Source organism: Mustela nivalis, assembly GCF_964662115.1.
Source record: "Mustela nivalis genome assembly, chromosome: 1".
Classification (NCBI taxonomy): Eukaryota; Metazoa; Chordata; class Mammalia; order Carnivora; family Mustelidae; genus Mustela; species Mustela nivalis.
The window spans coordinates 79,206,754-79,221,159 of record NC_139020.1 but is presented as its reverse complement, the minus strand read 5'-3'; the positions used below and the strand labels follow the sequence as shown (position 1 = coordinate 79,221,159).

Here is a 14,406-nt window from a genome sequence, read left to right as displayed (position 1 = left end):
AAACCCACGGTTGGTTTAGTCTAGAATCTTTAGGGCTCTCCCTGACATTGCAGACAAGTCTGTGCTCCTGAATCCCCCTGGTGTTTGCCACTGCCATCAGAATCTTGAAGACTAAAAATCTTTGAGGGCAATTTTAGCTTTCCCGGAGCTACGTGAAACCCCAAATCTCCAGTCAGAACCAGACTTTGCTTGGAACCATGGTTGGATGAGTGACGGTTGGGTGGGTTACAGGTGTTTCTGTGCTGGAAATGGAAGTGTTAGAGGAAAACAGTGTATTGCCCTGGGTTTCTGCCACTTGCACCTTCCCAGACCATGTTCTCCTTTGATCAGCCTCAGCTCTCTGATAGGCATATCCTACCTCAAAATGATTTGCATCTATGTTTTTTTCTCCTCTCTTAGACTTAGGTTGTGGTGAGGTCTTAGTCTTCTTTAAATGACCTGTGTATCTCTGGCATTATCCAACTTTTTATTCCATTCATATGTTCAATAAATAATTTTTAAAGTAGTGAATAAATAAATAACCTAAAGGGGCTACTGTAACCCAGAAATAACTCCCATGTTAAGCTACCTTTGGTCTCTCTTGACTTTAAAATTGCTTTTATTCTATTTCAGCTGCTAGTTGGGGAGTTGTTATTGCATTTTTTTTTTTGATTCTGTGAAAAATAAGTAAATAAAACTGTTGAGTCTAATGCTGTAGAGTGTAGAGTATACTGTCTAGGCAGGATAAGAGGACAGTCACAAAGGTAGGAGGTGCTATCACTCTCCTCAGATAACCATGCTTTGTATTAGGAAATTTTTCTCTTACTTGGCTTGAAATTCTTGCAGAAATCGTTATGGTTTTCTTTCTTTTCTTTTTTTTTTTTTTTTTTTCTTATCTGGATATTAACTGGGATACTGAATGGTAGCAATGAGGAAGTGGGAGAGGATATTTGAGAGATGCATTGCAGGTGATTGTATTTGAGGAAGTTACCATATAAAACAACCACAGAAATGACTGAGCTGACCATGACCCTTAGAAGGAAGGAGGCCTGTGGACACTGCCTGTGTGGTTCAGCAGTTGTCAAAGTATGAAAAGATTTTTGAAGTATCTTATACTTAACACGGTAGCCAAATCTTGATGATTGTTATTGAATATGCTTAAAATCTCCCAAATTTCACTTTTCTCATTGATCTGAGTTTATTTTAACCATAAAACAAGTGTAGAAAATAGAACTTATATTGTACCTATTTCATATTTCTTTTCCCCTCATAGAGAGTTATGTTTTTCTGAAGTATTCTTAGTTGTAAAATAAGGATCAAAAATTAAATCCGTAGGCTACAACTAAACCTGAAGATCGAAATGACCCCATGCTTCTTTATAACAAAATGACATTAGCCCAGATCCAGAATAACTTCTCACTAGAGATCGACGGGAAGGTAAGTAGCAAGTTTCGTGCTCTCTGTTATTGTGCCATTTCCAAAATTATAATAGTGAGGTATAGTTTGTCAAAATTCAGTGATTACTTATTTATTGAAATAGATTGAACTTTTTAAAATGAATTTAGATGACACCAACCATTTGATTTCATGACAAGACTGGAAAAAGGAACACAGACCTATGTGAAGTCATTGTATTATATTGAGTTAGAGTGAATATCAAAGGTAAAATTCCTTTCAAGGCAGCTGTGCAATGAAACTGTTGTAGCAAAGGATTTGGAAAACATTAAAATGGAAAATCCTTCTGAGAGACAATCATATAGCCATTGGACTTGGACAGTCAAATAATAAAATCACTAGATTTTTTTTTAAGTCCTAAAAAGGATAATTTATATATAGAACTTGCCATATTCTCATCAAGGCCATGAACCTAGATGTTCAGAGCAATGATGGAAACATAGAACACTAGAAATAAGGAGAAAAATCTGGCTCATAAATTCCATTATGAATAGTAGTAATTCATTAGCTAGGATATAGTAATCTTTTGGGGGGGCTATGTATGTATCCTTGTGTATTAGTTGATGCACGTGATTGGGAACTGAAGCAAGATCCATTCAGTGATAGAATTCTCTCTGGCCCTAATTACAGTAAAAAAAAGGTGGGGGAGGTTTGTAAAGACATGACCTATTGTTAGGAATTTGTCACATAGAACTGTTTAATACAATGAGGGCTTCATAAATCTGGTTTTGAAAGATTGGTCCAAACCACCAAAGAAAATTGAGAAAAGCAATTATTAATACTTAATAAGTTATCAATATTTTATATCCTTACAAATGTGTGAACTTTTCAAACACTGAAATGTGGCATTTTAGCAAGATTTGCATAATCGCAAATGTTTGTGTTATTTTTCTTATATCTACTGTTGGTTGAATAACCACGATTCCCATTTAGAGAATAAAATACAAGATTTCATCTTTTAGCAGCTCCAAAGTGTAAAAATTGCATGCCTATCGACCCAATACTGATAGTTTTAGATATGGTGTTCGGCTTCATTGGACCATTTGTGTTGTATCTCTAACATTACTATACCTCCCCTATGACAATAGTATGCTGTTGTTTATAGCTGGATCTCTGCTGAGGTGTATTAACGGTGTTTGAATGGATTGTTATATCCACTATTAAAAGATAAACACTTTATACCCATTTAAATTTTTGTGTAAACCAAGAAAACTTTATTTTTATTTTATTTTTGTCTTTGAAGATTTTTATTTATTTATTTGACAGAGACTGCAAGAGAGGGAACACAAGCAAGGGGAGTGGGAGAGGGAGAACCAGGCTTCCTGCTGAGCAGGGAGCCTCATGTGGGGCTCGATCCCAGGACCCTGGGACCATGACCTGAGCGGAAGGCAGACGCTTAATGACTGAGCCACTCAGGCACTACAGGAAGCTTTATTTTTAAAGCTAAATGTCCTTTCTGTGTGTGTGAGTTAGACCAAGATGGGCAACACTGAGCTAAATTTCTAGCTGTATATTCTCTATCCTTAGAGGCTTTGCTTTTGCTCTTAGGTGGTTGGTTAGTTTAATGCTGCTATCTGAATAATCATGCTACAGAACTAATTTTTTTAAATTCAGAAACTGATTGGAAGTGGTTGGTTAGTTTAATGCTGCTATCTGAATAATCATGCTACAGAACTAATTTTTTTTAATTCAGAAACTGATTGGAACAATGGAGGAAAAATTCCAAGCAAATATCAGACTGATCATTGTGATATTACAGAATGAGGCGACTGACACCCTAATGTCTGACTCCATGACCATAATTGAGTCTTAGAACCAAGAAGGCAAATCCACAATTACTGAATGTTTCATGCCTGCTTTTTTCCAGCCATTCAGCTGGTCAAATTTCACAAATGAAATCATGTCAACTGTGAATATTAATATTGCAAATGAGGAAGATGTGGTGGTTTATGCTCCAGAATATTTAACCAAACTTAAGCTCATTCTTACCAAATATTCTGCCAGGTAGGTTTGTCAGAGTGCCTATGTCCTCAAAATTTACATTTACGATCACTCTTTAGAAGCTTTGCAGCCTCATCTTTTCTGTTGCTGGGTGGTGGGTTTTTTTATACAGAGATCTTCAAAATTTAATGTCCTGGCAGTTCATAATGGATCGTGTAAGCAGCCTCAGCCGAACCTACAAGGAGTCCAGAAATGCTTTCCGCAAGGTGAAGAAAAAAATCTCTTTTCTTAAGACTTAAAGCATAAGGAGTACATGGTTATGAAGGCTTGCCATGTACGCCGCTAGAATGTGGCGAACTTTGCCAGGAGTCAACATGCCAAGTGTTGGCTGCTTTGCCCATATTTTGGCTATGTTGCCTAGCAAAGCCAGCTTTCATGGGCTTTGTCCTGCTCTGGCACCAAGATTCAATTTCTCTGAAAGGAGTTGCATTTGGTTATTGGAGCAGTTTGTGGGAGAATACTGGCTTGGTTTTTTGTTGTGTTGAAAGTAATTGCAAGGGTATATATTTCAGATAATTTGACTGTCAGGTGCTTGTATACAGCACACTAGACATGCAGACAGATGGACTACATTGATGTAGACAATCCACTGATAGTGCGCCTACCTGGGGGCAACCGTAAGGCCTTTCATTAGGCTGTACCTTCACTATTTAAACAATAGTGAGGGGAGATGACAGGAGGGATAGAAGGAGACATTTTGGCAAATGTACTGGTTGGTGTTATGAAAAGGAAATAACTGCTTATTTGAAATTTTTAGCATTTGCTCTTTGAAAGAAAATGTGGGCAAATTTTTAAAATTAAAGAATGTTAAAATGGCATCTCGCGCAATTTCCCTTACTTCAGTTAATCCCCTCGTTAGTACTTAAATTTATATATGTACAGTTCTTCTAAGTACTGGAAGTTCAGCTAAAACATTAAAAAACAGGAATGTGTTTCCTTGTATACCAGATTTCTCCCCTGTTACATAAACTGAACATTACTTCATGTTTATGTTTATGCAGTCGGAACTATTATGTTTTTTTGTTTGGTTTTGAGGGGAGGGCATTTTGTTGTTGTTTTCTAAAGCTGTCTAGAAGGATATTCACCTGTAATAGCCGAAAGTTCTACTGGGACATGCTACCGAAAATATACCTTATTTTTGGATTATTTATAAGTAAACAGTCCAATTGGATTACATTTTGTCATGGGTGAGGACAACATGCCTTGTGAGGAGAAGCAATGAACATTTGCAAGAACTTAGGGGACATAAAGAGTCCTGTGGAATGTGTGTTCACCTTTGCTGTGGCCATCTATTTGTGGTCAGATGTCATTTCCTTTCTCTTACCCATAGGCCCTTTATGGCACAACATCAGAAACAGCAACATGGAGACGTTGTGCAAACTATGTCAATGGGAATATGGAAAATGCTGTGGGAAGGCTGTATGTGGAAGCAGCATTTGCTGGAGAGAGTAAACATGTGGTAATGTTTTCAGCATGACACTCCTATCAGTTCGTGGCTTTCCTCAATGTGCAGTTACAATAGTTAAAAATTTGGCTCAAGTTTTACTGATTGGCAGAAAAATCTTGGAATCATGATTTATTGTTATTTTTTAGTGACTCCCCCTCCCTCTCCCAAGGGTCTGGTTATGTTTCTAATCTTAATATTGTCTGATCCAAAACCAATTGTCCATTTTCTGGAAGCAGTGTATACCCGGTGCCCACTCATGTTCTGTTGATAGAGACATTTGTAAATTCTTCTATTAGCAAGATTGACCAAGAATCAGTGTTTTCTGAAAAATGTTGAAAGTAAGCCAGGGTTTATTTGAGATACTAAAAAAATATACTTCATTTTTCATTGTTACTGAAATGAAGAGGATGGAATTTAAAGTGAAAGAAACTTATTAAAATACTACTTCTTGCTTAATTGAACTACTAACAGTGATGACACTGTTTTATGTGAATTCTTTTATGATCATGGAAACCATTACATTCTAAAGATGACTTTTTAATTAAGGTGTGTGTAAGACTCTGTTTAATCCTTAGTGTTGGTAGTAGCAAGAATCCTTGAAAAATATAATGATCCCCATATATCCATGTGTTTATGTCACAGTTTGTCTATAAATACATGTTATTGAGCTCTGTAAAGACAGCTTATAATCCTATTTTTTAAAATTTGTGTTACCAAAAAAAGTAATTCATGTCCTAAATTTGTCTTCTGTTTCTGTGGTTTAAGGTTGAGGATTTGATTACACAGATCCGTGAGGTTTTTATTCAGACTTTAGATGACCTCACTTGGATGGATGCTGAAACAAAAAAGAAAGCTGAGGAAAAGGTAAATTAATAATTAATTTTAAAAGGCAGCACTAACTATTAAACAATTTCTTTACATGAAAAGATGAACTTTTAAGGAAGTTCAGGGATTCCATAAAATGAAAGCAATCTCCTTCAAGATGTCATTTCCAGGAACAGTTTTCGTGGATAAAGATTTGTTTCTGTGATTTACACCTTTTATTATCTTGAGATAATAAAAACTCCTACTCTTCATATTCAATTCAAAATTTTGAAATATCCCCAATTTTCCTTTTTTTTTTTTAAAAAAAGGACTCTTCAGAAAATAAGAAGGAATCTTGTGTGAACAATAAATATCTGAAAAATACTATCAGTGATTCATACTATTTCTCTTTTTATACAACATATCCAAAAGGATTCTACCAAAGCCTAAAAATATCCTTCCAATTTTTAATCACAGATTTCCAGCTCAATTTTGTAAACATGCCTTATTTAGATTTTTATATGACCTAGTGAGAAAAATTCTAAATTTCTGTCAAGCAAAGGTAAGGTGATGTATTACTTGAGTATTACATGGTGATCTACAGGTAGAGAGATATTGAGGGAGCCTTCGTATAACTATTCCTCTCTATCCCCATTGTGTACCTGTGATTGGGACTCCTAATATCTTGCATAAGAACAGAGGTGTCAGATGTTTAAGAAAGTCTTGGGTTTAAACTCACTATGATTATTTGTCTCGATAAGTATAAAACTAAGAGGAACATGTCCAGTGAAAACTGTATATGCTTTGGGAGTAGTATTCACATACAGTCTGATAATTCCACTCCAGTCGGGGTGGCAAGAACAGACCATTCTTCAAACTGATAAAGAAAGATTTTATGAACTTATTATAATATGAAAGCCAAGCTGTAGTCTAGTTGTTTTCCAGGATTAAATCATGTGAAGGGACTGTCATTTTCGGCTATCCCAAAGCTGTGGCTGGGTTAGGTCTGAAATTTATGCACCGCAATATACCTATCTATCCATCACTGACTGGGTCCTGACATTCAGGCTGGACTTACTCCTTTTGTGTTCTGGCTCTCTGTGACATGGTTCTGTTTGATGTGGCCAGCTGGATTGAGCTTGATCATCATTTCCCAAGGTGGTATTATAAGCCATTGGACCCATAAGTAGTTCCATAAAAAAAGAGTCCCTGTCTCAAAGAATTTAGGAAATTACTTCCTGTAGGAAGGCTTCCCTGCCCCCACCTTAGACTAGGTTACATGCTCCTAGGGTATGATTTTCAGGCACCGTATCTAATACTCATTACACGTTAGACTGCAGTAAAGAAGTCTGCTTAACATTTTTGTCACAGTATTTACCCAAAGTATTTGACAATAAATCCTTTTTATGTAGAAGACCTGTTTCTATAGAGTTTGTGCCTCTTAGAACACTCATTGGGGAAGTGTCTTCTAGAAAGTAAAAAACCTTCAAGAGGAGGCTGTTTGTAATGGGCAGTGGTGTGGAAATCTACAAGAAATCGGACTTGGCCAAACTGACTTATTGACACATATCCTGTCTGATCTGCTGCGGAAATCCTGTGCTTATGAAACAGATTTGTAACATAATTAAATTATTTAAGAACAATATAATATGATAGAATCAAAAGTCAAATATCTTTGAGAAAAATGAGAGAAATAAAAAATGGAAATAGAAATCATAATAGGAAACAAATAGCAATAATGAAATAACAAAAGTAAACAATTCTAAAATAATAAAAATAAAAGTTAGAAATGTAGTAAGCAAGTGGTCAGTGTGAGCTGGTATAACAAGGAAAATCCTGTTCTCTATTTATTTAAATAATGCCATTCACTTAACTGTGGGAAGGTAGGTACACTGGGTTTGGAGACCAAAAGAGAACATACAGACTCCAGGACTCAATATTCAGAAGGAATATTAGCACTAAAGCTGTAAACCCATATCTGTTTTCTGAGCTAAGTCAGTGAAGTGGAAAGATAATTATAAGTTGCTAGAATGGAAGCTCTAAATATTAGCCCTCCTATAAAATTGAAGAAAAAAAGCCTTTCAGAGAAAAAGTTCATAGAAGTACAATACATGTGGAATGATGCCTTGTCAGTTTTCATTTTGGTTTTTTGGGAAAGCTGGAACCTATGAAAATAGGGTATTAGAAGCAAAATTTTGGAACTGTTTCTCGTATATTTTGGACTCCAGTGAGAAACCATTTCAAAGATCTCTATCTAAGTGTTGTCAAATACTATTTTTGTAAGCAATATGGATCAAATTATCCGATCGCTAGTCATGGCAAATTATAATGTTTGCATTTGGAAGTTACACAATCACCCTTACATTCAATGTTTTAATTTTTCCTAGGCTCTAGCCATTAAAGAAAGAATTGGCTATCCCGATGACATTATTACAAATGAAAATAAACTGAACAGTGAATACGCTGAGGTAGGTCTCTACGAAGACTGTGCTGGTGATACCTAGGGTGGGTGGGAATGTCATTTCTAGCTGTGGGGTGCCAGAAGTGATGTAGAATGGCCTAAACCCGAAGGTCTCGTTATATAAAGCCTTTTACGCTGAAGACAAAACTGCATTTTAGTTTTAGCCTTTTGTTTCATCGGCCTGGTTCATATTTGGGTTTTGTTATTTCGGTTTCCATATAGTCCACTGAAGAGTAGTGGGAAAATCTCGTGTCCTTTGAAATGCATCAAGGGCGGACATCAGAGTGTTGAGCAACAGGCAGCACTCGGTCTCCTTATTTCCTCTCGTATAAGTCCAAAAAGTCAAGTCTTCCGTTTTCCTCCACTTTCCAATTATTCCTCCATGGGATAAAAACCAGGTCATGCCTCTGTATTGAAAAAATAAAACAAAACAAAAACCTACTGTTTGAAAACCAGAAGCAGTTTCATTCCCCTCTGGAAATGTAACAGTGAAAAGAGAACAGAATCAATTCAAGTCACAACGCTGTTGATTTCAGACCCATTTGAGGGTCCTGTCGCTAACCTTGTGGTCCCTGCAACTCCTTAGAAACCCAGGTGGCAGTAAGGTGATTCTTGCCCAGACCTGGGAATGACAGTGATTACTAATCCATTGATCCCTCCCATGCGGGTTTACAAGCCACAGTGTCCTCTCGTCTCTTTCCATTTGTAGAAAAGCTTGACTGTTTCTTCTTGTAGATGGACGGGCTGCAGCATGTGAGGCCTGGGGGTGGCGGTGTCTTTGTCTCAGGAGTCAGGTGGCTAAGAGCAAAGACTCACAGACAACTACTTGGGTTCAAATCCCAGCTCCTCCACTCACCAACTTGGGCAAGTGACTTAGTTGTCTGCCTTAGTTTCTTCAGCTTTAAAATAGTGCTAATAGCCCATCTTCGTAAGATTATAAGGATTAAAAATGTAAAATATATAAAGTGCTAAGAACAGTGCCCAGTACATAGTAGGTGCTAAATTAAGAATGGACTCTTGTCTCGCCTATCATGTAAGGGCTAATGTCAATATAGGAAAGTTTGTCAGACACTTGGTTTTATTGATTAGTTCCAGAAGAATAGGCTAAAGTAGTGATTGAGTTAGAGCACCAGTGACCTGGGATAGAGAACTAGGCTAATGAGAATCCAATCCTTCTTTGGTAAGTTTTAATGCTGTCTGTTAACTTCATTAACTGATACGTTTAAGAACATATCCCTATGCATTTAGCAAAAATTTTGATTACTTTTCCCAAAATCTTTTATGTAATATAGTTGAACTACAAGGAAGATGAATACTTTGAGAACATAATTCAAAACTTGAAGTTCAGCCAAAATAAACAACTAAAGAAGCTCCGAGAAAAGGTGGACAAGGACGAGTATGTATATTCGTTTCTTATATGTTCATTCAGAAAAGGGCCTTTGTCCCTCTCATTGTTGGGTTAAGAAAAAGAAGTCGATTTAAAATAATGTTTAAAAAGTGCAACGTCTGTCAACGGAGTGAGTACCTCCACATCTAAGACTGTCATACTAGACATGGGTCAAAGATTTAAGAAAATATAAAAATTTTTTATGAAGTTATCCTCAGGCTACCCTATTTCTTCGTTTTTCTCTCATTTACTGCCTATCTCCTCTACTCTGTCGACAAGTTCCTCAGGAATGCCTTAGCCTAGGTAACCCAGCGCTCCTACAAGCCTTCTGTGATGCTGCACTTGCAGTACTGAGAATGGTCTTAGCCCAGTGCCCACTTGTTTTCCTTGGGTCAGTCATCCACAGCCCCATCCCCTTCCTAGTCTGCTCTGTGTAACACCCTCAGCCTTGTGGCAGCCAAATAGGAGATCATGGGAGTTGCCTCCAAATGCTCTTCATCTCTGCTTATTAGGGGCACTCGTGCTTCATATGAACATTAACATTAGTTCAGCCTCGAGTTTTCAACTAATTAGGTGTGGTTAACATATTTACCCACATGGGTTTCTGCACTTAGATCCCTAGAGCTGCTCATGTTGACTTTTTCTTGCCAGGCTCTTAACTCTTGGAGAACAGGGGCTCTCATTCCTTTTGCCTGTTCAGCACAGTGCTAAACGCATAGAAAGTTTTCAGCTGAAACCGAATGAAGGAATGAAGGAATGAATGAGCAAATGAAAAATAAACATACTAACTTGATTTGTGTGGTAATGAACAAAAATAATGTGCCAGTGAGTTGCTTGGTTTATTCACGTGTTCATTTATTTTTTCACTTATTCATTTATTAAATTAATATTTTAGAACACTCAGTCCAGGTATCATTGGGAACTAGGAGATTGAAGGTGAACTTTGATTATATTATATTACATTATCACAGCAGAGGGTAGGAAAGGCATGATATAATAAGCTCTACCAGCAGAAAGGAAATGTGCTGGGAAAGGTACAAAGTGACAGGGGACTGTCTGATGGCAGGCTGTTCTGTTCCCAGTTAAACCAAGTACAGGTTGGACAAAATTCCTAAACGACAACGCCAATACATTTCAATCCCTACAGAGCATTTTGAACCTGTCAGGTACCCCATAAGAGAGTCTGATTTCTTTTGCTGACTTTGGAGTTTATAGTGCAGCAAATGTTGTATTGTCTGGTGCTAAAAATAAGGCTGCAGAGGCTGGAGAATGTCATGCCCTCGCTAGCAAAGAAGGAAGGAGAATGGGTGCATATGGTTTGTGCTATAATGGGTTGTGAAATCCTATTTCTGGAAACCCACAAAAAGTCACCAAAAAGAATATTCATGGGTAAATTGATAATCTGAGAAGTTTCTTACAAGTCTAGAGATTTTCATTTCTTTAAAAATACATATGCTTACAATTAATCATTGCCAGTACTGTATAAAATATCTACAGAGAAATATTGTCAGGTAGTGTTTCTGAAAATAGCGAATATAACCTGCACCCATATGACACCAGAAGGATGCTTCATGATTTTAAAAATGGTTGAATTATTACTTGATATTTTCCTTTTAAGTTAATAGAGTCCAAAGTTCTGTAATCGTTTGGTAATACAGTTTGCATTTTTCATTCCCTTTCATCATATGTGTTGGTTTTCTCCCGAGTCCTCTTACCCTACAATAATCACAAGTAAAACCCCTGTACAATATATTTTTTTAAAGATTTTACTTATTGGGGCACCTGGGTGGCTCAGTGGGTTAAAGCCTCTGCTTTCAGCTCGGGTCATGATCCCAGGGTCCTGGGATCGAGCCCCACATCGGGTTCTCTGCTCAGCAGGGAGCCTGCTTCCCTCTAGCTCTCTGTCTGCCTCTCTGCCTACTTGTGATCTCTGTCTGTTAAATAAATAAATAAATAAAATCTTAAAAAAAAAAGATTTTACTTATTTATTTCGGAGAGAGAGAGCATGAGCAGGGGGAGAAGCAGACTCCCTGCTGAATGGGGAGCCTGATGCAGGGCTTGATCCAAGGACCCAGAGATCACGACCTGACCTGAAGGCAGATGTTTAACTGAGTGAGCCTCCCAGGTGCCCTTACACTATTTCAATGAATGTTGCATCCGCAGAATGCATAGCTCAGTAGAACCTTTTGGGTCCTTCCCTTGATTGTTTCTTTTTTGCGGTGTACATAATGCTAAAGTTATAGTTCCATGTCTTTGGATGAATTTATACATGCAGGTAACTGCCATCCTAATTACAACATGAAACATCCCCATTCCCGTAAGTTTTGTTTGGCACCTCTTTCCACTCGGTTCCACCACGTGGGCCCTTTTGTGTCTTTTTTCTTTCACAGAGATGATTTTGAAATGCATCCATGTTATGTAGATCTTATATCTGTCTCTTGTATGGGAATCATTGCAAATCATTACAATATGTGATGTTTTGTGTCTAGCTTCTCTCATGAAGTTCTTTTTGGAGACGAAGAACCAAGAGAATTAGCAGTGAAGCTTCTGGAAAGAATTTGAGATTCCATAATGGGACAAAGGGAGGAGATGTTAGGATCTTGGCAGCAGCCAAAATGGACTATTTTGTTGCCAACAGAATGGTCTGGGAGAGCGTCAAAATTGGAGCATGTGCTGAGTTGGTAGGAAGGAATTGGTGATCTGTGGAAAGCAGGGAAGCAGGGTAGACACCACTGGGGGATACCGGAGGTGCATCCATATTTCTCTTGGAAGAGCTGGTCTTGACTTCCGCCCCAGCTAATTGCTGTTGTTTGGCTTTCTTGAGTTTTGCTCTGTGGTTCTTGAACCAAACCTGCAATACCATGGAATTGTTCTCCAGTTTTGAGGCCATTTCTTTCTGAAGACTGGGAGTGGGGTATGGGTTCTTGCTGGACAAGAATTCCAGATCTGCGCACTGTTACTCAGTGAACATTGTTCGTTTCCTTTGGGAATGCTTCTGGAGCTTTCCTTTAGAAGGGTCCCCTGAGCCTGACATCAGAGATCTGGATGTGTTCCCATGCTCTGGTCCTGTGTCAAGCCTAGAGAATTTTTTTAAAGACACAGATCGAGTCCTATTATTTCCTGATGAAAACCTTTCAGTATATACCTGTTGCCTGTCTTACAAAACAGGTACAAGGCTCTGCATTCCTCTCACTAGTTCTCTAGAATTCCTTGAGATTCACCCCCTACCCCCGCCCAGTGTTGCCCAAAGCTCCAGCCATAGGAATTACTTTCAGTCATTGCTGCATGTTTTCTTCCTCCTTGTTCGTTACCTGGGACCATCCTTTCAGCCTTTGTTCATCTCACAGAAACCTACACATTGTTGGACTCAACTGGAACATTCCTTCCTTATTCATAGTACCCCCTTGCATTTTTCTCTTCACCTCGTGCCTGTGCTAGCCCTTATTGAAAGCAGAAACCATATATTTGTGTCTCTAGAGTTGGAACACTAGAATATAGACCTTTCCTCGGTATTTGTGGGGTTCATAAATGATATGATAGCCAGTTTGTGATCGTGCTGATGAAGTTGACTCAGCCGCTAAGATAAAGATTGTCACATCCCACCGTTTCACCATCATAGTTAGTGAAGTTAAGCAACAGCTTTCTGCTGTTATCACTGTTTAACAGATTCAAAAAAATTGAGAAAGTCAGGAAGTGTGTCTGTAAAATACCTGATTTAATCATTTCGCTAAAATAGCCTTCTGCCCATTTGAGCAGCTGACAACTGCGAAGGGCATGGATTTAAATTTTAAAAAAGCTTGGTTCATGCGGTTTCTGAGTGCCTAGTATTTCCAAAATTATCTGAAACATTATGTTCTCTGGGTTTTTGGTGCCAGTTTGTAAAGAATTTCAAATATGTCATATTATCAGATAGTAATAGTGCTCAATGGAGAATATAATATCTACTGGCAAAGTTAATTAGATATGATCTCTAATGATTTACTTCCAGTAACATGATTATTCAATTAGAGTCAATAGAGCTAGCAAAACTCAAAAAAGAAAACAAAATGCACAACAACAAAAAAAGAACTCCCTTTCTTGTTTTTAGACTTGATGTTATTTTATTCATTTCCTAGGATAGAACTTTCTGTGATATCATTGTTCTGTGGCAGTGTTTGTAAATCATGACCACTGAACCACGGAGTTACTTACCATAAACTACTAAGACTTATTTCATTGCTGTATCTTTCCCGCTGTTATGCATCAAAATAAAAACACAGAGACATTGACAGGAACCAGTTCAATAGGCATTTTATTGAGCAGCTGCCGTGTGCAAAGCACTGTGCTATGCACTATAAAGGATACAGAGGAATAAAATGTGGACCTGCATCTCGGACCTCACCATCTAGGGAAAGAAGCAACTGAGTAACAGTTAAATCTGATAAAAGGCAGAGTTTTGTTGGTGCTGTTGCAGAGAAACAAAGTGCTAGGAGAGCACTTTTTTTTTAAAGATTTTATTTATTTATTTGACAGAGGTCACAAGCAGGCAGAGAGGCAGGCGGGGGCGGGGGCGGGGGGAAGCAGGCTCCCTGCTGATCAGAGACCCTGACGCAGGGCTTGATCCCAGGACCCTGGGCCAAAGGCAGAGCCAAAGACAGAGGCTTAATCCACTGAGCCACCCAGGCGCCCCAGCACCTTTTTTAAAATGACAATTAAACCTTCAAGTATTAATGAAACATTCTCTGGAAGGGACATGTCAGCACTTACTTATTTACTTTTTTAAAAGATTTTACTTATTTATTTGAGAGAGAAAGTGAGAGACAGAGCAGGAGCAGAGGGAGAGGGGCAGATGGAGAGGGAGATGCAGACTCACCGCTGACGCAGCTTGATCCC

At 38.1% G+C, this 14,406-nt stretch overlaps 1 protein-coding gene across 5 annotated transcripts in view; it reads left to right on the top strand.

Annotated features, from left to right (window-relative positions):
- Positions 1–14,406, top strand: part of MME (membrane metalloendopeptidase) — a 96,962-nt gene that overhangs the window by 49,846 nt on the left and 32,710 nt on the right. For all 5 annotated transcript variants that reach the window (XM_082685337.1, XM_082685339.1, XM_082685341.1 and 2 more), the window contains exons 10-16: positions 1,315–1,416; positions 3,302–3,438; positions 3,548–3,641; positions 4,766–4,894; positions 5,648–5,746; positions 8,074–8,154; positions 9,440–9,543. In XM_082685337.1, coding sequence (XP_082541463.1) covers positions 1,315–1,416; positions 3,302–3,438; positions 3,548–3,641; positions 4,766–4,894; positions 5,648–5,746; positions 8,074–8,154; positions 9,440–9,543 — 746 coding nt within the window. The remainder of the gene's footprint in view (positions 1–1,314; positions 1,417–3,301; positions 3,439–3,547; positions 3,642–4,765; positions 4,895–5,647; positions 5,747–8,073; positions 8,155–9,439; positions 9,544–14,406) is intronic.